At 46.2% G+C, this 23,218-nt stretch overlaps 1 protein-coding gene across 2 annotated transcripts in view; it reads right to left on the minus strand.

Annotated features, from left to right (window-relative positions):
* BAZ1B (bromodomain adjacent to zinc finger domain 1B) overlaps nucleotides 1-23,218 on the minus strand; it is a 90,294-nt gene that overhangs the window by 15,532 nt on the left and 51,544 nt on the right. For both annotated transcript variants that reach the window (XM_073315626.1, XM_073315627.1), the window contains 4 exons: nucleotides 18,622-18,733; nucleotides 9,144-9,242; nucleotides 8,525-8,702; nucleotides 4,170-4,355 (listed from right to left, as the gene is read on the minus strand). In XM_073315626.1, the coding sequence (XP_073171727.1) occupies nucleotides 4,170-4,355; nucleotides 8,525-8,702; nucleotides 9,144-9,242; nucleotides 18,622-18,733 (575 nt within the window). The remainder of the gene's footprint in view (nucleotides 1-4,169; nucleotides 4,356-8,524; nucleotides 8,703-9,143; nucleotides 9,243-18,621; nucleotides 18,734-23,218) is intronic.

Consider the following 23,218-nt stretch of genomic DNA (forward strand, 5'->3'; position numbering starts at 1 on the left):
TCCCAGCTCTGGTGTGAACCGGGTCAATCAAGTTCAACACCCATCGGAGCAAAGCATGCTCATTCTCATGGGTGACTAATTTTCCTGATATCTGCTGGGAGAGCAATACAGCGGTGCATAGACAATCCAGGAAGTTTTTGGAAAGCATAGGGGACAATTTCCTGGCGCAAGTGCTAGAGGAGCCAACTAGGGGGGGCGCTTTTCTTGACCTGCTGCTCACAAACCGGGTAGAATTAGTGGGGGAAGCAAAAGTGGATGGGAATCTGGGAGGCAGTGACCATGAGTTGGTTGAGTTCAGGATCCTGACACAGGGAAGAAAGGTAAGCAGCAGGATACGGACCCTGGACTTCAGGAAAGCAGACTTCGACTCCCTCAGGGAACGGATGGCCAGGATCCCCTGGGGGACTAACTTGAAGGGGAAAGGAGTCCAGGAGAGCTGGCTGTATTTCAAGGAATCCCTGTTGAGGTTACAGGGACAAACCATCCCAATGAGTCGAAAGAATAGTAAATATGGCAGGCGACCAGCTTGGCTTAATGGTGAAATCCTAGCGGATCTGAAACATAAAAAAGAAGCTTACAAGAAGTGGAAGGTTGGACATATGACCAGGGAAGAGTATAAAAATATTGCTCGTGCATGTAGGAATGTTATCAGGAGGGCCAAATCGCACCTGGAGCTGCAGCTAGCCAGTATTGTCAAGAGTAACAAGAAGGGTTTCTTCAGGTATGTTGGCAACAAGAAGAAAGCCAAGGAATGTGTGGGCCCCTTACTGAATGAGGGAGGCAACCTAGTGACAGAGGATGTGGAAAAAGCTAATGTACTCAATGCTTTTTTTGCCTCTGTTTTCACTAACAAGGTCAGCTCCCAGACTACTGCACTGGGCAGCCCAGTATGGGGAAGAGATGGCCAGCCCTCTGTGGAGATAGAGGTGGTTAGGGACTATTTAGAAAAGCTGGACATGCACAAGTCCATGGGGCCGGACGAGTTGCATCCGAGAGTGCTGAAGAAATTGGCGGCTGTGATTGCAGAGCCATTGGCCATTATCTTTGAAAACTCGTGGCGAACTGGGGAAGTCCCGGATGACTGGAAAAAGGCTAATGTAGTGCCAATCTTTAAAAAAGGGAAGGAGGATGATCCTGGGAACTACAGGCCAGTCAGCCTCACTTCAGTCCCTGGAAAAATCATGGAGCAGGTCCTCAAAGAATCAATCCTGAAGCACATGCATGAGAGGAAAGTGATCAGGAACAGCCAGCATGGATTCACCAAGGGAAGGTCATGCCTGACTAATCTAATCGCCTTTTATGACGAGATTACTGGTTCTGTGGATGAAGGGAAAGCAGTGGATGTATTGTTTCTTGACTTTAGCAAAGCTTTTGACACGGTCTCCCACAGTATTCTTGTCAGCAAGTTAAGGAAGTATGGGCTGGATGAATGCACTACAAGGTGGGTAGAAAGCTGGCTAGATTGTCGGGCTCAACGGGTAGTGATCAATGGCTCCATGTCTAGTTGGCAGCCGGTATCAAGTGGAGTACCCCAAGGGTCGGTCCTGGGGCCAGTTTTGTTCAATATCTTCATAAATGATCTGGAGGATGGTGTGGATTGCACTCTCAGCAAATTTGCGGATGATACTAAACTGGGAGGAGTGGTAGATATGCTGGAGGGGAGGGATAGGATACAGAAGGACCTAGACAAATTGGAGGATTGGGCCAAAAGAAATCTGATGAGGTTCAATAAGGATAAGTGCAGGGTCCTGCACTTAGGACGGAAGAATCCAATGCACCGCTACAGACTAGGGACCGAATGGCTAGGCAGCAGTTCTGCGGAAAAGGACCTAGGGGTGACAGTGGATGAGAAGCTGGATATGAGTCAGCAGTGTGCCCTTGTTGCCAAGAAGGCCAATGGCATTCTGGGATGTATAAGTAGGGGCATTGCCAGCAGATCGAGGGACATGATCGTTCCCCTCTATTCAACATTGGTGAGGCCTCATCTGGAGTACTGTGTCCAGTTTTGGGCCCGACACGACAAGAAGGATGTGGAAAAATTGGAAAGAGTCCAGCGGTGGGCAACAAAAATGATTAGGGGACTGGAACACATGAGTTATGAGGAGAGGCTGAGGGAGCTGGGCTTGTTTAACCTGCAGAAGAGAAGAATGAGGGGGGATTTGATAGCTGCTTTCAACTACCTGAAAGGGGGTTCCAAAGAGGATGGCTCTAGACTGTTCTCAATGGTAGCAGATGACAGAACGAGGAGTAATGGTCTCAAGTTGCAGTGGGGGAGGTTTAGATTGGATATTAGGAAAAACTTTTTCACTAAGAGGGTGGTGAAACACTGGAATGCGTTACCTAAGGAGGTGGTAGAATCTCCTTCCTTAGAGGTTTTTAAGGTCAGGCTTGACAAAGCCCTGGCTGGGATGATTTAACTGGGAATTGGTCCTGCTTTGAGCAGGGGGTTGGACTAGATGACCTCCTGAGGTCCCTTCCAACCCTGATATTCTATGATTCTATGACACCTGGCTTTGCTATGATGAGTGTTGAACTCCATAACCCTGTTCATGGTAATAGGGGTACTGTTTGACAGTGCTTGAAGGAGTGGAGAGAGCAATCCAAGGTCTGCTACAGTGGCCGACTTGACACCCATTGTCAAAAATGGCTGAGTTTGGGGTAGATACATAAACAGCCACATAGTTTTGAAAACTAGTTCGGATCTAGTACTAGTATGGAAGGAGCGAAAGACTTATCTACAGATTTTGTACTGCTATAACTATATCCATTCACAAACCAATGTTCTTAAATCGGTACTACCCCTAGTATGGACCCAGTTCTACAGGTATGAAAGAATAGCTTATTCTTGTGAATATTCCTGTAAATATGGGAAGATTGGAATAGAAAAGATCTGGATCATCAGAGATTTATTAAGTCTAGAGTTTTAGTAGGATAACTAGACCTTCCCTTTGTGCGAGTTGCTCTGTTGTGCTGGAGGATTCATCAAGAATTAATTAATTGGACTTTTCTATACAAAACAAAATCAACTGAGTATTGAAGAAAAACTGAGGGATGCATCAATTCCCACAGGGTCTGGTCACACCTGACAACTCCGAAACCTCTCTAAAGGTCACAGTGTAACAGACAAAGGCTCTCCCCTCCCTTCTAACAGCAGCTCAGCAGTAGTGATAAGAGCTCAAAACATGCAGAAATGAATGCATCACAGGAAGCATCAAGAGACTCCTGCTCTTTCATAGTGCTGGAAGCCTCTGAAACGTCAATGGGAGCAGACTTGGCCAATATGGAGTGCTTTTGAAATAAATAAGTCATAGGAAACATATCCCCACATAATGCAGTGCACTAAACTACAATGCTCCTCTGTTCCACATCTGCACCACGGTGGACCTTTTTAGACACCAGAACAGCTCCTTTGATTAGATAGTTGCAGTGCTCCCACCACACTGCCCTGGAGGGATTGGGCGGAGTAGAGAGAGAGAGAGATGGTGCTGCAGCATCTCTCTAGGTCTTCTTGGCCTCCTGCATCTTAAGTACACCTCTTCACTTCTGCTAATGTAGCTTCTCTGTTGCAGGCAGATGCAGCTCATCTTCCCAGCTGCCCAGTCAAACTCTCTCAAATTCAGGAAACTCTGGATCTCCCAACCTACCAGTACCCCTGCCCTTGTCCCCCTTGCATAGCACCTATCCTACTGCACCCCCACTCCCCAGGAAACTTCAGCACCCCACAGGTCCCTCTCTATAGGTGAAGGGATTAAGAACACTTGGCACCTTCTCTACTAGCCCTTTCCAAATGGATATAACATTTTCATTAAGTTTTTAAAAAATACTCCCTGAGAAGCTCTTATTTGAAGATCCACCCACAGAGCAGGGAACCTGCGACCCCTACCAGCAGTGTAGTAGGGGCATAGAAACCAGAAAGCTAAATGCACTAATCAGTTTAATGCTTTTAGGGAGGGAATAAACTATGGATTCTGAAACATGATTTTTATTGTGACAGCACCCATTTTAGAACGTATGAGGCAAGTCACCCACCCCACAATACTGATTTGATTGCACACAGAACCTGAAATGGGGCAGGATGAGGCGGCGGCACTGGGCTTCATACCAGATGGAGTAAGCCCAAAAAAGAGCTATTTAAATGAAGAAATGGATCCTACAGTAACCAATACTACCTTGGCTTCCTCTGCCATTTTCTTCTCTTCATCTACCTCTTCCACCTTGGCAACGGAGTCCTCTCCTTGATGCTTCCTTCTCTTCTGCTTAGGGGCCATGAAACCTTGTAGGAACTTCTTAATGACACTGGCCTGGAGGGCAATCACACATTCCCCAAAATCCTTTAGGCTCTCCAGCGAGAACACCTGTTGGGAACACCACAAAAACATGTAATAATAGGACAACCTACCCTAACCAACATCCCAAGTAGGCTAATCCTGCAAGTGTAGACCAGTGATACTCAGATTCCAGAGCCACAAGTAGCTCTTTAATGTGTCTGTCAGCAGCATATGACATTAAAACACTGATTGCATCATTAAACCAGTCTAGATTATTAACCAGTCAGGATGCTTTTACTTCGTTAACCAATTGTAGTTGATAAAATAATACCTGGTCAGTCATTTTGCTATGAGAATATATAAACTAAATATTTCCGCATCATACTGTTTAAATATGAATATATAGTAGTATAGTAAATGAAACAGTGTATTCACACCACTGTGGCTCTTTTGGGTAATGCTGATTGCTAATTTGGCACCTGAACCATTGAGGTCTGAGTGTCACTGGTGTAGACACTCGATCACTACCACAATATCTTAAGTCCAAAGTCTACCCCCAACTTAGTTATGGCATCAGCATATTTCTGTTGCCACCAGACAACAGGTTGTAGATTCCGAACTCAATGTGGTGGTCTTCCTGGATAACCCTGACAACACAAGCAGTCTATAAAAAACAACAGAACCCACATGTTTTAATGCCTCTCACCATGGTTATCTCAAGTGCTTATATACAAATGCACAAAGCCTTGGAAACAAGCAGGGAGAACTGGAGGTCCTGGTGATGTCAAGGAACTATGACGTGATCGGAATAACAGAGACTTGGTGGGATAACTCACATGACTGGAGTACTGTCATGGATGGTTATAAACTGTTCAGGAAGGACAGGCAGGGCAGAAAAGGTGGGGGAGTAGCACTGTATGTAAGGGAGCAGTATGACTGCTCAGAGCTCCGGTACGAAACTGCAGAAAAACCTGAGTGTCTCTGGATTAAGTTTAGAAGTGTGTGCAACAAGAGTGATGTAGTGGTGGGAGTCTGCTATAGACCACCGGACCAGGGGGATGAGGTGGACGAGGCTTTCTTCCGGCAGCTCACGGAAGCTACTAGATCGCATGCCCTGATTCTCATGGGTGACTTTAATTTTCCTGATATCTGCTGGGAGAGCAATACAGCGGTGCATAGACAATCCAGGAAGTTTTTGGAAAGCGTAGGGGACAATTTCCTGGCACAAGTGCTAGAGGAGCCAACTAGGGGGGGCGCTTTTCTTGACCTGCTGCTCACAAATCGGGTAGAATTAGTGGGGGAAGCAAAAGTGGATGGGAATCTGGGAGGCAGTGACCAAGAGTTGGTTGAGTTCAGGATCCTGACGCAGGGAAGAAAGGTAAGCAGCAGGATACGGACCCTGGACTTCAGGAAAGCAGACTTCGACTCCCTCAGGGAACGGATGGCCAGGATCCCCTGGGGGACTAACTTGAAGGGGAAAAGGAGTCCAGGAGAGCTGGCTGTATTTCAAGGAATCCCTGTTGAGGTTACAGGGACAAACCATCCCGATGAGTCGAAAGAATAGTAAATATGGCAGGCGACCAGCTTGGCTTAATGGTGAAATCCTAGCGGATCTTAAACATAAAAAAGAAGCTTACAAGAAGTGGAAGGTTGGACATATGACCAGGGAAGAGTATAAAAATATTGCTCGTGCATGTAGGAATGTTATCAGGAGGGCCAAATCGCACCTGGAGCTGCAGCTAGCCAGAGATGTCAAGAGTAACAAGAAGGGTTTCTTCAGGTATGTTGGCAACAAGAAGAAAGCCAAGGAATGTGTGGGCCCCTTACTGAATGAGGGAGGCAACCTAGTGACAGAGGATGTGGAAAAAGCTAATGTACTCAATGCTTTTTTTGCCTCTGTTTTCACTAACAAGGTCAGCTCCCAGACTGCTGCGCTGGGCATCACAAAATGCAGAAGAGATGGCCAGCCCTCTCTGGAGATAGAGGTGGATAGGGACTATTTAGAAAAGCTGGACGTGCACAAGTCCATGGGGCCGGACGAGTTGCATCCGAGAGTGCTGAAGGAATTGGCGGCTGTGATTGCAGAGCCACTGGCCATTATCTTTGAAAACTCGTGGCGAACCGGGGAAGTCCCGGATGACTGGAAAAAGGCTAATGTAGTGCCAATCTTTAAAAAAGGGAAGAAGGAAGATCCTGGGAACTACAGGCCAGTCAGCCTCACCTCAGTCCCTGGAAAAATCATGGAGCAGGTCCTCAAAGAATCAATCCCGAAGCACTTGCATGAGAGGAAAGTGATCAGGAACAGCCAGCATGGATTCACCAAGGGAAGGTCATGCCTTACTAATCTAATCGCCTTTTATGATGAGATTACTGGTTCTGTGGATGAAGGGAAAGCAGTGGATGTATTGTTTGACTTTAGCAAAGCTTTTGACACGGTCTCCCATAGTATTCTTGTCACCAAGTTAAGGAAGTATGGGCTGGATGAATGCACTATAAGGTGGGTAGAAAGCTGGCTAGATTGTCGGGCTCAACGGGTAGTGATCAATGGCTCCATGTCTAGTTGGCAGCCGGTATCAAGTGGAGTGCCCCAAGGGTCGGTCCTGGGGCCGGTTTTATTCAATATCTTCATAAATGATCTGGAGGATGGTGTGGATTGCACTCTCAGCAAATTTGCGGATGATACTGAACTGGGAGGAGTGGTAGATACGCTGGAGGGGAGGGATAGGATACAGAAGGACCTAGACCAATTGGAAGATTGGGCCAAAAGAAATCTGATGAGGTTCAATAAGGATAAGTGCAGGGTCCTGCACTTAGGACGGAAGAACCCAATGCACAGCTACAGACTAGGGACCGAATGGCTAGGCAGCAGTTCTGCGGAAAAGAACCTAGGGGTGACAGTGGACGAGAAGCTGGATATGAGTCAGCAGTGTGCCCTTGTTGCCAAGAAGGCCAATGGCATTTTGGGATGTATAAGTAGGGGCATAGCGAGCAGATCGAGTGACGTGATCGTTCCCCTCTATTCGACATTGGTGAGGCCTCATCTGGAGTACTGTGTCCAGTTTTGGGCCCCACACTTCAAGAAGGATGTGGATAAATTGGAGAGAGTCCAGCGAAGGGCAACAAAAATGATTAGGGGACTGGAACACATGAGTTATGAGGAGAGGCTGAGGGAGCTGGGATTGTTTAGCCTGCAGAAGAGAAGAATGAGGGGGGATTTGATAGCTGCTTTCAACTACCTGAAAGGGGGTTCCAAAGAGGATGGCTCTAGACTGTTCTCAATGGTAGCAGATGACAGAACGAGGAGTAATGGTCTCAAGTTGCAGTGGGGGAGGTTTAGATTGGATATTAGGAAAAACTTTTTCACTAAGAGGGTGGTGAAACACTGGAATGAGTTACCTAGGGAGGTGGTAGAATCTCCTTCCTTAGAGGTTTTTAAGGTCAGGCTTGACAAAGCCCTGGCTGGGATGATTTAACTGGGAATTGGTCCTGCTTTGAGCAGGGGGTTGGACTAGATGACCTTCTGGGGTCCCTTCCAACCCTGATATTCTATGATTCTATGGTAATTAAGCACCAGAGTAGACTTCAAGTAGTTCACCCATTTAGGCACTTCAGCAGCCTAGGTCCCCTGACCCTATAGCATTCAGAGGCAAAAGGGGCAAGGAAGTGAATGTTTTTAGAAGTTGTCAATGGACTTTCAGAGGAGCTCTCAGCAGCTGATTTAGCTTCTCTATCAGTACTGGCAGGTGTGGTGAAATGTTGCTACAGGAAGGCCAAAAGAATTGAAAACTGACAATTCAGGGTCATCCTTAGGATTTGGAGCAGTTTTCAATTGTTTTGGCCATCCTGCAGTAACATTTCACCACAAAAGCCTGCGGGTACAGATAGAAAAGTTAAAACCACTTCTGAGAACTCCCCTAAAAGACTCCCCTTTAGAACCCATCCAAAGTTGTGGGAAATCAATTGATTTAACAGTTCTGCTGGATCTCCAGCCTCAAATTTAAGATGGCACTTATGCAGAGAAACGTGAGCTACCAGCTCTTATCTAGATGTTGGTGATGCATTTAGAAATACCACTATGGAAATACAATACACAAAAGGGCAAGTCACAACTGAATTTCTAGAGCTATTTGCTCAAGGGAATACTTAAGAGCAGGAACCCATAATGGCTACAAGCCCTGGTGTGCCAAAACTTTGTCCTAGTTTTTCACCTTTAGAGCTACTACAGGGGCATAATTTTAATTCCTGTGTTCCCTCACCCTGGCTTCAAACTCGGACGTCTCATCAACATATCCCAGCCCTCCTTTCTGTAGCCGAGTCGCCACCTCAATAAGATCACTACGGAGGAAGTTGAGCAGCTCCTGATTGCCATCACAGGACTTCAGGCCCAGGTTTTGTTTCCGAGCCAAGTGGATGGAATGTGTGAGGTCCTGATACCTGGAAAAAAACAAGAGACCACCTCTTGAACAGATGCAGGCTACTACACAGAACGTAGTCAGTAATGGCTGAAGTGTGCTGGAGGGAACAGCAGAAGCCCAAGTTTAATCTGCACACTCCATCAGCTACAACTGTACAGAACTATCAGTTTTCAACAGCATGCTGTAGCCCTGCCGCTGAGGAACAGTGCCCTTATTTTCAGCTGTGACTGCAGCAATTTAAGAGCTGACAAGGTGTCTTGGTGGCTCAGACTTTTGCTGATGGAGAACTCGCAATATGTTCCTGAAAAGAAAAGCAGCCACTCTTCCCACCCCCTTCCTTTATACGCACATGATCATAGCTTCGCTTTGTGCGCCCATGCTGGTAGCAGGATGCTTTACCCTGAACAGAATGCACCTTGCAACAGGCAAGGTGTATGCAAAGTAAGAATAGCAGCCTCACCTTTTCTGCAGCCGCTCCTTCAGCTGGCTCTCTCTTATTCCCTGGGGGTGCAGGCAATCCAGCAGCTCATCCAGTTCCTTCTGACTATCACAGAGAAACCTGAAAGACATAACAAACACTAACACCAGCTCTGCTGCCTTAACAGGTAGCGTAAAAGCCTCCTCTGAGACGGTCAGTCCCACTTCCTGCCTTACAGGTATTTGTGAGCTATGACCCAATCCAATCCCCACCAGGCAAAGTGACAAATCATTCAAGTTGTATTATGGTGGCACAGAGGCCTAAAGTTGCCCCCATTTGCTATGTCTTAGATGCAGCTAAGTCTAGGGTGGAGAAAAAACAGAAGATGGGTGGGTGGGGGTCATTTTATTTAAGTAAAAATAAATGTATATTTTTAAGGCAGCAGGTTTCTGTTCATACACATCTACCATGCCTCTTCCATCCAGGGATTTGAATGTAGAACTAATAAACCTTAGGGAACTCCCTCTCTTAACCCTCACCCAAGTGCTGTCTCCCTCATCTTGCTCTCCAAGCAATGAAAAGGTGGTTATCTTCTCAGCAAGGTGTTAGTGAGATTCGGTACTAATGACAGTCCCCTAAACACAGGTAGTGCTGAGACCTCACCCTAAGTCTCTTACTAGAGAGTGTTGTCTGATTTTTTTCACTTAAACAAATCAACCTCCTTGTCTTCTTCCCCAAACCCTACTCTAACCTGGGAGAATCCAAGCTGCATACTTGGGATGTTCCTAAACCCTCCTTTATTTCTTAAAGAGGACAAAGCCATTTGGGAAATAACTTTGGATGTTTGTGACCTTGGGGAAGGCAGTAACAAGTCAGGTGATCTGTCCCAGAGACTATGCAAGTGGATTACTCAGTACATCACAGCTTGTTACTAATTAGCATGTATGCCCCTTCCCTCAGGCATCAGGGCCCAGGCAACCGCCACAGCATGACTGAGAAATATTCCTATATCAGACCTCTGCAGGCCAGCCACTTGAAGCTCAGCCCATGCCTTTACCACAGCACGGTTGATCCTTAGGCGCTTCCGTAATACATGAATTAATAATACCAGGCCTGGAAAAAGGCTAATGTAGTGCCCATCTTTAAAAGAGGGAAGGAGGAGGATCCGGGGAACTACAGGCCAGTCAGCCTCACCTCAGTCCCTGGAAAAATCATGGAGCAGGTCCTCAAGGAAACAATTCTGAAGCACTTAGGGGAGAGGAAAGTGATCAGGAACAGCCAGCATGGATTCACCAAGGGCAAGTTATGCCTGACTAACCTAATTGCCTTCTATGATGAGAAAACTGGCTGTGTGGGTGAGGGGAAAGCAGTGGACGTGTTGTTCCTTGACTTTAGCAAAGCTTTTGACATGGTCTCCCACAGTATTCTTGCCAGCAAGTTAAAGAAGTATGGGCTGGATGAATGGACTATAAGGTGGATAGAAAGCTGGCTAGTTCGTCGGGCTCAAAGGGTAGCCATCAATGGCTCCATGTCTAGTTGGCAGCCGGTATCAAGTGGAGTGCCCCAAGGGTCAGTCCTGGGGCCGGTTTTGTTTAATAACTTCATTAATGATCTGGAGGATGGCATGGACTGCAGAAGTTTGCAGATGACACTAAACTGGGAGGAGTGGTAGATATGCCAGAGGGATACAAAGGGCCCTACACAAATTAGAGGATTGGGCCAAAAGAAATCTGATGAGGTTCAACAAGGACAAGTGCAGAGTCCTCCACTTAGGACAGAAGAATCACACGCACCACGCTACAGACTAGGGACCGAATGGCTCGGCAGCAGTTCTGCAGAAAAGGACCTGGGTTACAGTGAATGAGAACCTGGATACGAGTCAACATACGAGTCTTGTTGCCAAGAAGGCTAATGGCATTTTGGACTGTATAAGCAGGAGCATTGCCAGCAGATCGAGGGATGTGATCGTTCCCCTCTATTCGACACTGGTGAGGCCTCATCTGGAGTACTGTGTCCAGTTTTGGGCCCCACACTACAAGAAGGATGCGGAAAAATTGGAAAGCGTCCAGCGGAGGGCAACAAAAATGATTAGGGGTCTGGAACACATGACTTATGAGGAGAGGCTGAGGGAACTGGGATTGTTTAGTCTGCGGAAGAGAAGAATGAGGGGGGATTTGATAGCTGCTTTCAACTACTTGAAAGGGGGTTCCAAAAAGGATGGCTCTAGACTGTTCTCAGTGGTAGCTGATGACAGAACAAGGAGTAATGGTCTCAAGTTGCAGTGGGGGAGGTTTAGGTTGGATATTAGGAAAAACTATTTCACTAGGAGGGTGGTGGAACACTGGAATGGGTTACCTAGGGAGGTGGTGGAATCTCCTTCCTTAGAGATTTTTAAGGTCAGGCTTGACAAAGCCCTGGCTGGGATGATTTAGTTGGGATTGGTCCTGCTTTGAGCAGGGGGTTGGACTAGATGACCTCCTGAGGTCCCTTCCAACTCTGATATTCTATGATTACACATTAGATGTGGAGTCTAGCTCGGATGCCAAATTCCAGAGAGCTGTTCAGCAATGCTTAGCTAGCGAGGTGCAGTATAGTTTAGTTTACACATTCCCATGCCTTGTGACACGAGGCAACGTAGCATTGCCACTGATGTCTAGCGACACATTTTTTGCTCCATTCTAGGCAATTTCCAAGACTGCGGCACTTCTCCATAGTTTTCTTATGTAGTTCATTGTCCTCTTCTTTTCCGTCTTTCATGAGGTGGTATTCAGTCAGGAGCTTGTCTAGAAATGCAGTTTTTATACACTCATACAACATGTCCAAACCACAGCATTTTCGCGAATCATTGTCACATCATTGTAGGTGTAGTTAGGACTCCTTAGACCCTTCCTGTTCAATACAGAAACCACTAGCTTGTCACCATAAGCGGTATTTGCACAGAAAGACTCAGACGAAGGAATGCTTACTTTACCTTATAGTAACTGTAATTTTCATTTTTGTTTGCATAGATCCCATTAACCACCCTCTGTCCTGCTCCTTCAGAGTACATCTCTGCTAGAAGTCTGGAGCAGTGAGAACTGAAAGGCAGCTGGGGCTAACTCAGTCCTATATACCCTTGGGTTTTGGTGGGGGAAGCATTAGGACATGCAGGGCACAGGCATGGGCCCCACAAACAGTGTTGGTCAAAAGATTTGCATCTCGTGCACACAGTTAGTGGAATCCACACAGACAAAACATCTTGAACTGTACGATACAAAGCCATTCTTCTCTTTAGTTCTTATTTTTGTCACAGTAAGTCACATTTGTTTTATTGGACTAACTTATTCTGTAGCTGTGTTGCTAGAATGAGTCAAACCACTAAAACCACCAGGCTCAAATTTTGAAAAACTGTTTTTATTTTTTCCCCCTGGATTTTATATTCAACAACTTTGGTTATTCTTTTAAAAATATAAAAAAATAAAAACAAAACAAAAAACTCCCACCCCCCAGCAAATACTGTCTTATCCCAAGAGGAGCTGTAACAGTCTCTTTCTAGTGGTTCACCTGTATCTCTTACATTTACACACAGCATAAGGGGAACTTATGTGGACTATTTAGTTTGGCTGACTAGAACTGTTATGGAGCAGTACTAACCATTCCACAGTCGACAATGCATAACTGTATTTCCAATTTAAACCCAACGTTGGCACTCCCTCTCTACTACACAAATAAAGAAGTATCTGCCTGAATGTCAGGCCTGGGCTACACTAGGGGGGGAATTCGAACTAAGATACGCAACTTCAGCTACGTGAATAGCATAGCTAAAGTCCAAGTATCTTAGTTCCACTTACCTGGCGGTCCTCATGGCGGCGCGTCGACCGCGGCGCCTCCCCCATCGACTCTGCTTACTCCGCCTGCCAAGGTGGAGTACAGGCATTGATTCGGGGATCGATTTATCGCGTCTAGACGAGACGCAATAAATCGATCCGATAGATCAATCACTACCCACCAATCCAACGGGTAGTATAGACGTACCCTGATTAAGCCTGGAGCTTCCTGGAGCAGAGGTAGAACTTTTCTATCAAATTTGAAGTGAATTGAACAAGGGGTTCCATGGCACCCTAAAAAATACTGGGTAACAAAAAACATGTGGCTACTGAGAACAGTTTACATGTAGTTGAAATGTAATGCCTGGCACTAAAGATCAGTCACTTAAACTATTTTTAAATTGTAATTTTACAATGCTCCAATAGCCCCTTGCACATAGCCCAGCACCCCTGCAGAGGTTGTCAGATTCATACTACTGCAGATCTGCCAGCCCTGCTATGAGATCCTCTGTTCAGGGAGCCCTTATGGAGCACAATTCCATTATGCACATGAGGTATGGGAGCTTTCATAGAATCAAAGAAGATTAGGGTTGGAAGAGACCCCAGGAGGTCATCTAGCCCAACCCCCTGCTCAAAGCAGGACCAACCCCAACTAAATCATCCCAACCAGGGCTTTGTCAAGCCAGGTCTTAAAAACCTGTAAGGATGGAGATTCCACTACCTCCCTAGGTAACCCATTCCAGTGCTTCACTACCCCCTTAGTGAAATAGTTTTTCCTAATATCCAATCTAGACGTCCCCCACTGCAATTTGAGACCACTGATCCTTGTTCGGTCATTTACCAGCACTGAGAACAGCCTAGCTCCATCCTCTTTGGAACCTCCCCTTCAGGTAGTTGAAAGCTGCTATCAAATCCCCCTTTACTCTCTTCTTGTGTAGACTAAATAAGCCCAGTTCCTTCAGTCTCTTCTCGGAAGTTATGTGCCCTAGCCCCTTAAACTTTTTTGTTGCCCTCCGCTGGACTCTCTCCAATTTGTCCACATCCTTTCTGTAGTAAAACTGGAAGCAATACTCCAGATGTGGCCTCACCCAGTGTCAAACAGAGGGGAATAATCACTTCCCTCGATCTGCTGGCAATGCTCCTACTAATGCAGCCCAATATGCAGTTAGCCTTCTTGGCAACAAGGGCACATTGTTGACTCATATCCAGCTTCTCATCCACTTTAATCCCCAGGTCCTTTTCTGCAGAACTGCTGCTTAGCCAGCTGATCCCCAGCCTGTAGCAGTGCATGGTGTTCTTCCATTCTAAGTGCAGGACTTTGCACTTGTCCTTGTTGAACGTCATCAGATTTCTTTTGGCCCAATCCTCCAACTTGTTTAGGTCCTTCTGGACCCTATCCCTACCCTCCAGGGTATCTACCTCTCCCCCCCCAGCTTAGTGTCATCTGCAAACTTGCTGAGGGTGCAATCCATCCCATCATTCAGATCATTAATGAAGATATTGAACAAAACCGGCCCCAGGACAGATCCCTGGGGCACTCTGCTTGATACTGGCTGCCAGCTAGGCATTGAGCCATTGATCACTACCCATTGAGCCTGACGATCTAGCAAGCTTTCTATCCACCTTATAGTCCATTCATCCAGTCCATACTTCTTTAACTTGCTGGCAAGAATACTGTGGGAGACCATGTCAAAAGCTTTGCTAAAGTCAAGGAACAACACATCCACTGCTTTTCCCTCATCCACACAGCCAGTTCTCATCATAGAAGGCAATTAAGTTAGTCAGGCATGACTTGCCCTTGGTGAATCCATGCTGACTGTTCCTGATCACTTTCCTCTCCCCTAAGTGCTTCAGAATTGTTTCCTTGAGGACCTGCTCCATGATTTTTCCAGGGACTGGGGTGAGGCTGACCGATCTGTAGTTCCCCAGATTCTCCGCCTCCCTTTTTTTAAAGATGGGCACTATATATTTGCCTTTTTCCAATTGTCCAGGACTTCCCCCGATTGCCATCCATGGGCAGCTGGTGGTAATTCTGGAAGCTCCTGCAGAGCTTTGAAAACTCGTGGCAATCTCTGCACTTGTAGAGGGAGTAAACCTTGAAGTAATGAGTTTGTGAGCACCAGTGGCTATGCCATAAACTAGGATGTAATAAAATAAGTTATGGACTATACAGGACAGAAAATGAAATTGCTGTGCTATGCAATGCATTACATACCAATCCTTTCCAACACCGACTGATTTTTCAGTTTACTTAAATGGCTATAACTTAGTGAATCTAACCCTTTGGATAGATGGCTGTAAATTCAAATGCCAATTTTAAACAACCTTAGAACATAAGAACAGTCATACTGGATCAGACCAAAGGTCCATTTAGGCCAGTGTCCTGTCTCTGACAGTGGCCAACGCCAGGTGCTCCAGAGGGAATGAACAGAACAGGCAATCAAGTGATCCATCCCCTGTTGCCCACTCCCAGCTTCTGGCAAACAGAGGCTAGGTACACCATCCTTGCCCATCCCAGCTAATAGTTATTGATAGACCTATCCTCCATGAATTTATCTATTTCTTTTTTGAACCCTGTTATAGTCTTGGCCTTCACAACATCTCTGGCAAAGAGTTCCACAGTTTGACTCTGCATTGCGTGAAGAAATACTTCCTTTTGTTTGTTTTAAACCTAGGACTCCATTTATGAGCTTTGCCCATGTGTTTGGGAGGTCAGAATAGAGAAAGCATATACATTACAAATAATTCAATGTCCAGACTGTCTGCTATCCTTCACAGCAACTCCTGCCAACAACAGGTCCTTCTTGGAGGTGCTATTGGAGCAGATGTCACCATCTCCTCATGTGGGGAAGGGGGGGAGAAAGGGTTGAGAGGAGTCTCTTGTGATCTTGGAGTCATTTCCTTCCAATCTTCCTCCTAAGCCTCTGCCTCCTTCCTCACATTCTCTCACTCCCTTTTTGGAGGTCTACTTCACTGAGTCGTCTAATCATGGACTTAACTGGTGAAGTGGACCCTAGGTCATTTGTAGAAGCAAGAGGGACAGCAGCATCTCCTACAGAAGTGGGACCAGATTGCCCAATAAGACCAAGGTGTAAAGTCAAATGGATAAGACTGAGAAAGTGCTATGGCTCAAAGTGATGTCTGACAAAAGATGTAAGGATGTTTTGCTGGAGATCTCTGGGCAGCCCTAAAGTCTGTTGATGATTGAGGATGATGATCTGGGAGTTGTTCAACTCAGGGAATCCTTGGGGAGAGAAAAACGGGGACGGATGTCTGGAAAGGGTCTCTGCTTGATTCTGGAGAAAGAGAGAGAGAGTGAGGAGTATGTCTGTTCTAGAAGTGATGTTGACTGTTCAATGCAGTGCAGAAGAATACCAGTACTGAGAGTATAATTCTTCCTGGTGTTGGTGGCATTAGTACAGAGGACAGTGCCAGGGGGCTCAAGTGTCATTAATTTGTAACAGATTTGCAAGTACTGTTCAGGATTTCTGTATAACAGGACTGGTATAGAGGGTGGGGGCACTGGTACTGGGCTTCGATGTCTATATGTATGTAGTTCCACTTGCAGCCAGTTGAGACAAAGAATCAGCCTTCCACTAACCTCTCCAGGGCAATCAGGCCTCTGTGCTCATGGTTCAGAGGAGACAGGAGGTCCATAATTCCTCATTTCTTTCACCTCACCCATTCTGGGAAAGGAGACTAGTAGCTTGAGTTGCCCTTCAAGAGCAGCTCAGATCTGCCTTACCTCAACGGGAGCAAATAATACCAGGCTTTGGCACCAAGCTTTGTTTGGAGGACTAAGTCAGCTGAGATCCTCTCTCTGTGTTGGTGATGGTAGCCTTCTAGGTAGAGTCCCTACTAATAGGGGTGCGGAAGGAGTGGGAACTCTGGAAGGAGAGTCCCTTTATGGAATCAGAGGAGCATCTTTCTGAATCTGATGCTCTCCCCATGGATTGCTCCAGTAGGTACAACTTTAGCCATCAATGACTTTGACGCTGTCAGTTCTGGTGGAGAAGACCAACCTACAGGGCAATGGCCAAGGGCACCCAACAGTTGATGGAATAAGCCTGTCACACGACAGGGACAGCTTGCAGCCAGAGGGGTTAGCCTCAGCCATTTGGTGGAATAGCACCTTGGTGATAAGTAGTAATCATCATACAAGGGAAAGAAAATATAAAAAAATAAAGGGGCTTCCAACAGGACAGGAAAGTGTCCATAAACTAAGTAACTAAACTAGTTTATACTAATTAACATTTATTAAGTGTTTCAATTAAAGGGTGCCCAGGGGGTGGGGGGGCAGAGACCACAATGTTCTATCTCACTGCCACCGGCACCAACAGGGAATGAACAGGCAGCTGGGGCCACTCTGCTCTGTCTCATCACTGCAGGAGGGTGGATGAGCACAAGTGGGAGCCACACAGGCTATTATAATTTAAGCAAGGTCACTTCTCAAACAAGGTCATGTGCATGGTATTAAAGACAGGATTAGTATTGTAGGTAGACAGACATGTTCTTAATGGACCAGAATAAATAAGTGTTTTGGCTGGTGTACCAAAGAATGAGAATCACATAAAATTAATATAAAAACCCTATTTAAGTCCAGCTTTTTTAATCTGATTTAAAAATCACTCTTTCTAGCAGCAGCAAGTCAAAGTCTTATCACCTCTTGGCTCGTCTGTCTTTATTACCCACAATTACTAGTACCGCTTGTTACACTTCCAAAGTATAGGATTGGTAGGCTACCAAACTAGTTCAGCAACTGAAAAAGGAATAGCTGTAATCAGATGGTTATTACAAAGGGACCATCATACATTGAGAAGAATAAAAAGCATTTGTTCAAACAAAATTGTTCCCCTCTATTCGACACTGGTGAGGCCTCATCTGGAGTACTGTGTCCAGTTTTGGGCCCCACACTACAAGAAGGATGTGGAAAAATTGGAAAACGTCCAGCGGAGGGCAACAAAAATGATTAGGGGACTGGAACACATGACTTATGAGGAGAGGCTGAGGGAACTGGGATTGTTTAGTCTGAAGAGAAGAATGAGGGGGGATTTGATAGCTGCTTTCAACTACCTGAACGGGGGTTCCAAAGAGGATGGATCTAGACTGTTCTCAATGGTAGCAGATGACAGGACGAGGAGTAATGGTCTCAAGTTGCAGTGGGGGAGGTTTAGGTTGGATATTAGGAAAAACTTTTTCACTAGAAGGGTGGTGAAGCACTGGAATGGGTTCCTAGGGAGGTGATGGAATCTCCTTCCTTAGAGGTTTTTAAAGTCAGGCTTGACAAAGCCCTGGCTGGAATGATTTCGTTGGGGATTGGTCCTGCTTCGAGCAGGGGGTTGGACTAGATGACCTCCTGAGGTCCCTTCCAACCCTAATAGTCTATGATTCTATGAAAAATATTACTGGATACTCCTATTGTGTCTAACTTCACTGCAGAATAAGAATACATGGTGTGTAAAACAAAATGGAATGGTTGCCTCCTTAAAGATGTTCATTTAGCTTTCCACACTTCAATTTTTTCCAGTGATCTACAGCTCCCTTTTATACTAGATACTGGTCTTTATAAAACACCAAGGTGGATCAGAACCCCATGTCTCTTATGAAGTTGAGACACCTCATTTCTGGGACCACACTAAATATTCCAGCAAATTTTACTGAACCCAATTGTCTGGTTATGAGCACAAAAGTGCAGCTATGAGAAAGCATATTACCATAAGTTCTGTCCCTGTTTGGGTACAGTGGTCTCTATCGGAATGTCTGTAACATGCATGGATCTATGATGAGTGTTCACTCTGCCACCTGTAGCCATGTTCTTTCGCTTATCTGTAAAAGATTCACACAAAATTAAAATGCAATCTCGTTCATGGTCGCATCTGTCAACTTCTTACTTCACAAAGCTATACTGACTAGTTAAAATGGTTATATCAGACTGCTGGTGGGGTAGTAAGACAGCAAAGGAGCCAAAATTGCTCAGTAAGCCTCATCACATATTTGGCCAGGGAGACCCATAATTTGCTTTCCATAAAGAAACCAAATCAGTGAATATGCCTCTGTCAGTTACTATCCTGGTATTTACAAAGGTATCACTATGGCATTAAGGCACAGTACAAGAAATGGACATGAGAAATAACACCTCTTACAATTTTACAAAAGGCTCTTCTCAGTATATATTGATCAGATACTCCATCTAGTGCTTGGAAGTGCAAATACATTCCTTACAATGTACAAATCTCTGAGTCTTTCCTTTCCAACTGAACTCCAGTGTATAATTCCTTTGAAATAAATAACAGGTCAGTGAATGTTTATGACCAAATAGCTAATAATCTCAAGTATGTATGTATGGATGTGCATGCTATAAAAATATATTCACCAATTCCATCAGTCAGACAAAGAATCCTTGCATATATGCTTTATAGGTGAAGTATATAAGCCAAGCAATTAATGCCATTTCCCTCCCTTCCCAACCCTCAAGTGTCTCAGGGAATGCTCTCTTCCTATCGTTGTGAATTCACAATAGAATTCAGCATTTATGCTGTTCACATTGGGATATATGCCAAAAAAGGAGTTACACTTTGGTGAGAAGAGGTAACTAAGGGTATGTCTACACAGCAATATAAGCCTAGGGTTAGTTGGACTCAAGTCAGCTGACCCGTGCCAGGGAACCCGGGGCTTGAGCGTCTACGCAGCATTTTAACCCCATGTTAAGGATTTTCAGATCCATGCTCAAACCTAGGGCTCTGGCGTCCACGCTGTAATGCACAGATGCCAAGTACCCCTATCCCAGGGTGTTTGAATGCACTTCACTGTGGGAAAATGCTACTACCCACCCTGTTTCCTAACTGAGGCGCTACTTATGGGACTCAGGTGGCATAAGGAGCACATAACGGCATAATTAGTTTCTTTGGTGGCTGTCTCAGTAGAATGACTGCAAGTGGAGAAGGCTTTATACTGAACTACCATCTAACCTGAGAACTGGGCTCTTCAGCTCTAGGCTGAGTCACATTGGCAGGAAAAAGCCTGTGTGCACCTGTCTGAGAATAATTAGTACATCAACCTCCAGGACTGTCAAACTATTAAAATGAAATGTTGCAATTCTTAATTTTTAAAATAGGATGTTCAGTGAAGTTCTTTTTGTTTGATTGGCTTTTTATTTATCTGTGTCTGTTTTCAAGTTTGACATAAAATGTAGGTTTCAAAGGAAAAACACCCCTCCCCCCACAGCCTGGCTGCTGCCAGCTACAGAGAGAAGGGCTTCCCCAGGACTAGGGGTGCAGTGTGCTCCAGCACCCCATGGGGTTCCCTTAGCCCTGCCTCTACCGCACCCAGGGAGGTAGGGATAAGGGAACCCAGGAGGCTGTGGGGAAGTTTTGGGGCTGGCTCCCACTCACTGCCCTTAGAGTGCACGCTGTCCGGGCTCCTATGCACATGCAGCCCCAGGAAGGACGGGGTCACAAGAGAATGGAGCAAAGACCAAACGGCTGCCCTGTAGGGAGGGGGAGTGACCAGAGTGTTGGGGATCATCCCTCCCCTGGCTGTGCTGAGCTCTGCTGCTCCCCCTTCCTGCAGGGCAGCCGCTTCCTCCCCGCTCTGCTCTCTGGCCTCCCCTGAACTCCCTGTGCCTGTGTGTGCAGGGGTGCCTGGGCAACATGCTCCAAAATCTGGCTGTGCTCTTATGACCAGAAAGCAGCTCTTTGCAAAAAGCTTCTTCTGATAGGTCTCCATTGAAAACCCTGCAGGCTCCCTGGTAGTGTGCTTGCAGACCAGTGTTCAGCAGACAATGGGTTAATGCTCATCTGAGCTGCTACAGTTTGCAAAGGGAGGTATGGTTTCCACTGCAATAGGCTGCTCCACAGATTGTTCAGACAGAGAGGACTCAGGAAGTCACCCCAAAGAACTCTGGAATACATGTAGAAGACTTCTGAGACCCGAGACAAGCTGAGGCCATGTGCACACAGGAAAGCAATAGGGCTTGGATCTTATGTCCCAGTTTAACACTGGCTTGGACCCTCCAGCCCTGCAGTGTCCTGGGACCCTAGGTTTGAGCCCTAGGTTAACACACTTGGTGAAGGGATGCAAGGAGAAGATTAGGCTTACGCTGCTATGTAGACATACCTGAAGGTACATCTACACTGTAATAAAAAATCTGCAGCACTGAGTCTGAGCCCAGGTCTATTGACTTGGGTTTGCAGGGCATGGGCTGCAGGGCTAAAAATTGCCATGCAGACTTCCAGGCTCAGGTTGGAACCCGGGCTCTGAAACCCACCCATCTCGCAGGCTTTCAGCCAAAGCATGTACAACATGTGTTTTAGCCCCACACCTCAAGCCCCAAGAGCCCAAGTCAGCTGACCCTGGCCAGCCATAGCCATGCCGCAGGTCTTTTACTGCAGTGTAGATATACCACAGGGCTATTCTGTTATAAGAAAATCCACTTCAATGCATGGATTGCATGTCACTTGTTAGACAAAGAGTGTTAGGTGGTAGAGAGCAATGTCAGGCACAAATTCTCTACAGCAGACTTCAGGTGTTACATGTAATCTTTAAGAAGAGCAAACCATCCAATTAATTGAGGACCTCTTTGAAGACATAACACATGCATTCTAGTAGTTTCCCAGGGAAATGAATTAGTGAACATTTAAGGGAGGGAAGAGTCCATGGAATAGCTATCCTCATTTGTGGAGGACTAGAGGAAACTGACAGAATTGTTCTGCACAACTGCCCCTCCAGCCAAGCACTGCTGTTAGAGGAATAAGCCACTTCCACAGCAAACCCAGCATCTACCAACCCATAAACAAGGAAGTGCTGAATGACTGAAATTCAGTTGAAGTTGGCAGGATACTTGATTCCCAGTGAAATGGAAGCACCTTCATTTCAGTGTTGCCCTCCCATCTCCTTTTACACCATCACTGGTGTAGATGATACCATCTCTGATTAGCCTGAAGGCAAATGGCAGCACTCTCTCCACCTTCACGTCAGGGAACCAGACCCCCTGAAGTAGCCACCTCTGTACAGTGGCTGCCACTACGCAATGGCCAGTCCAACTGTGGCTATTTTAAGGAGTCCCAAATACTTACCTTCAAGCTATCAAAAGGAGCCGAGAGGGGTATAGGCCAGGGGTGGCAAAGCAAAGCCACATGCAGCTCTTTTACAGCATGAGTGCAGCTTGCAGAGGTCTCCCCTGCAACAGGCTTGGTGGTGGTGGTGGTGGGGGGGGGGAGCTCTGGGCTTCTGCCTTGTAGAAGGGTGGTCGATCTTGAACTTCTGCCCATCGGGAGGGGGTTCTTGGGGATTCAGTCCTGTGTGGGACACCTGCCAGGGCTCGCGGTTTCAGCCCCACTCTTGCTGAAGCCCTGAGCCCCAGCAGGCACGCCCTACCAGGCTGAAGCCCTGAGCCCCGGCAGGCGTGCCTGGCTCTCGAGCTTCTGAAGATTACCACACGCGCCTCGGAGGGTCAGTAAGTTTGGCCACCCTCGGTACAGGCAATTGTGTAGGGAGACCTGAAGCAGTAGCCCCAGGTTCTCTTCGGTTAGGACAATTGCAGGAAAGGCTCTATGACTACAGGGCCCAAAACACTTGTTTTTGGTTTCATTTAGAATCTTGGCAGTTGCAGACCACTTCTATCTTGTTTCTTTTCTGTTAGAGTGCTTTTATGTAGCAGGTTACTTACCACACAGTCTATGTGGTTCTGAGAGATATGTTGTAGTCAGCATGGATCTCACTGTATGTGCACATGCACCGCATATGCCCTGTGCTGCCTCAAACTCCTGTACGAGGCAAGGGTGACTGTGGCCCTTTTTCAGTTCCCTTGCAATTCAAAGCCCATGCTCCTGTGGACTCTGAAAAGAGTGGCTGGAGGTCAGGTTGTGGGATCCACACTAACTGTTTTTTTGAAATGTTGTATTGTAGGATAACCAATCATTCTTTGATAATACATTAATGAGAATCCCACTGTAGGTGACTGGCAAGAAGAACAATGGTGGGAATGAGGCATGCCTACAGCATTAGAAAAACGAAGATTGCAGTACTGCCCTGTCAACCGTGGCATCAGACCAACCAGCAACGTCAAGAATGAAATGTGTAACAAGTCAGTGGGTTATGTACTTCAGCTGCTATTTTTGCAAATCTCAGAGACTGGTATGTCTCTAAAGCAGACTGAAGTACTCCATGAGAGCACAGGCAGCATTTGTTGACATTTGGAGCGAAGAGGTTCACTGATTACAAGTGGAGATAATCTAAGTGGATCATGCACGGTCTCTGTGAGGAGATGATTGGACCTTTCAATGTGTCATTAAAGCCACAAAGACAAAAAGA

This window comes from Lepidochelys kempii, chromosome 17 (assembly GCF_965140265.1).
Source record: "Lepidochelys kempii isolate rLepKem1 chromosome 17, rLepKem1.hap2, whole genome shotgun sequence".
NCBI classification, from domain to species: Eukaryota; Metazoa; Chordata; order Testudines; family Cheloniidae; genus Lepidochelys; species Lepidochelys kempii.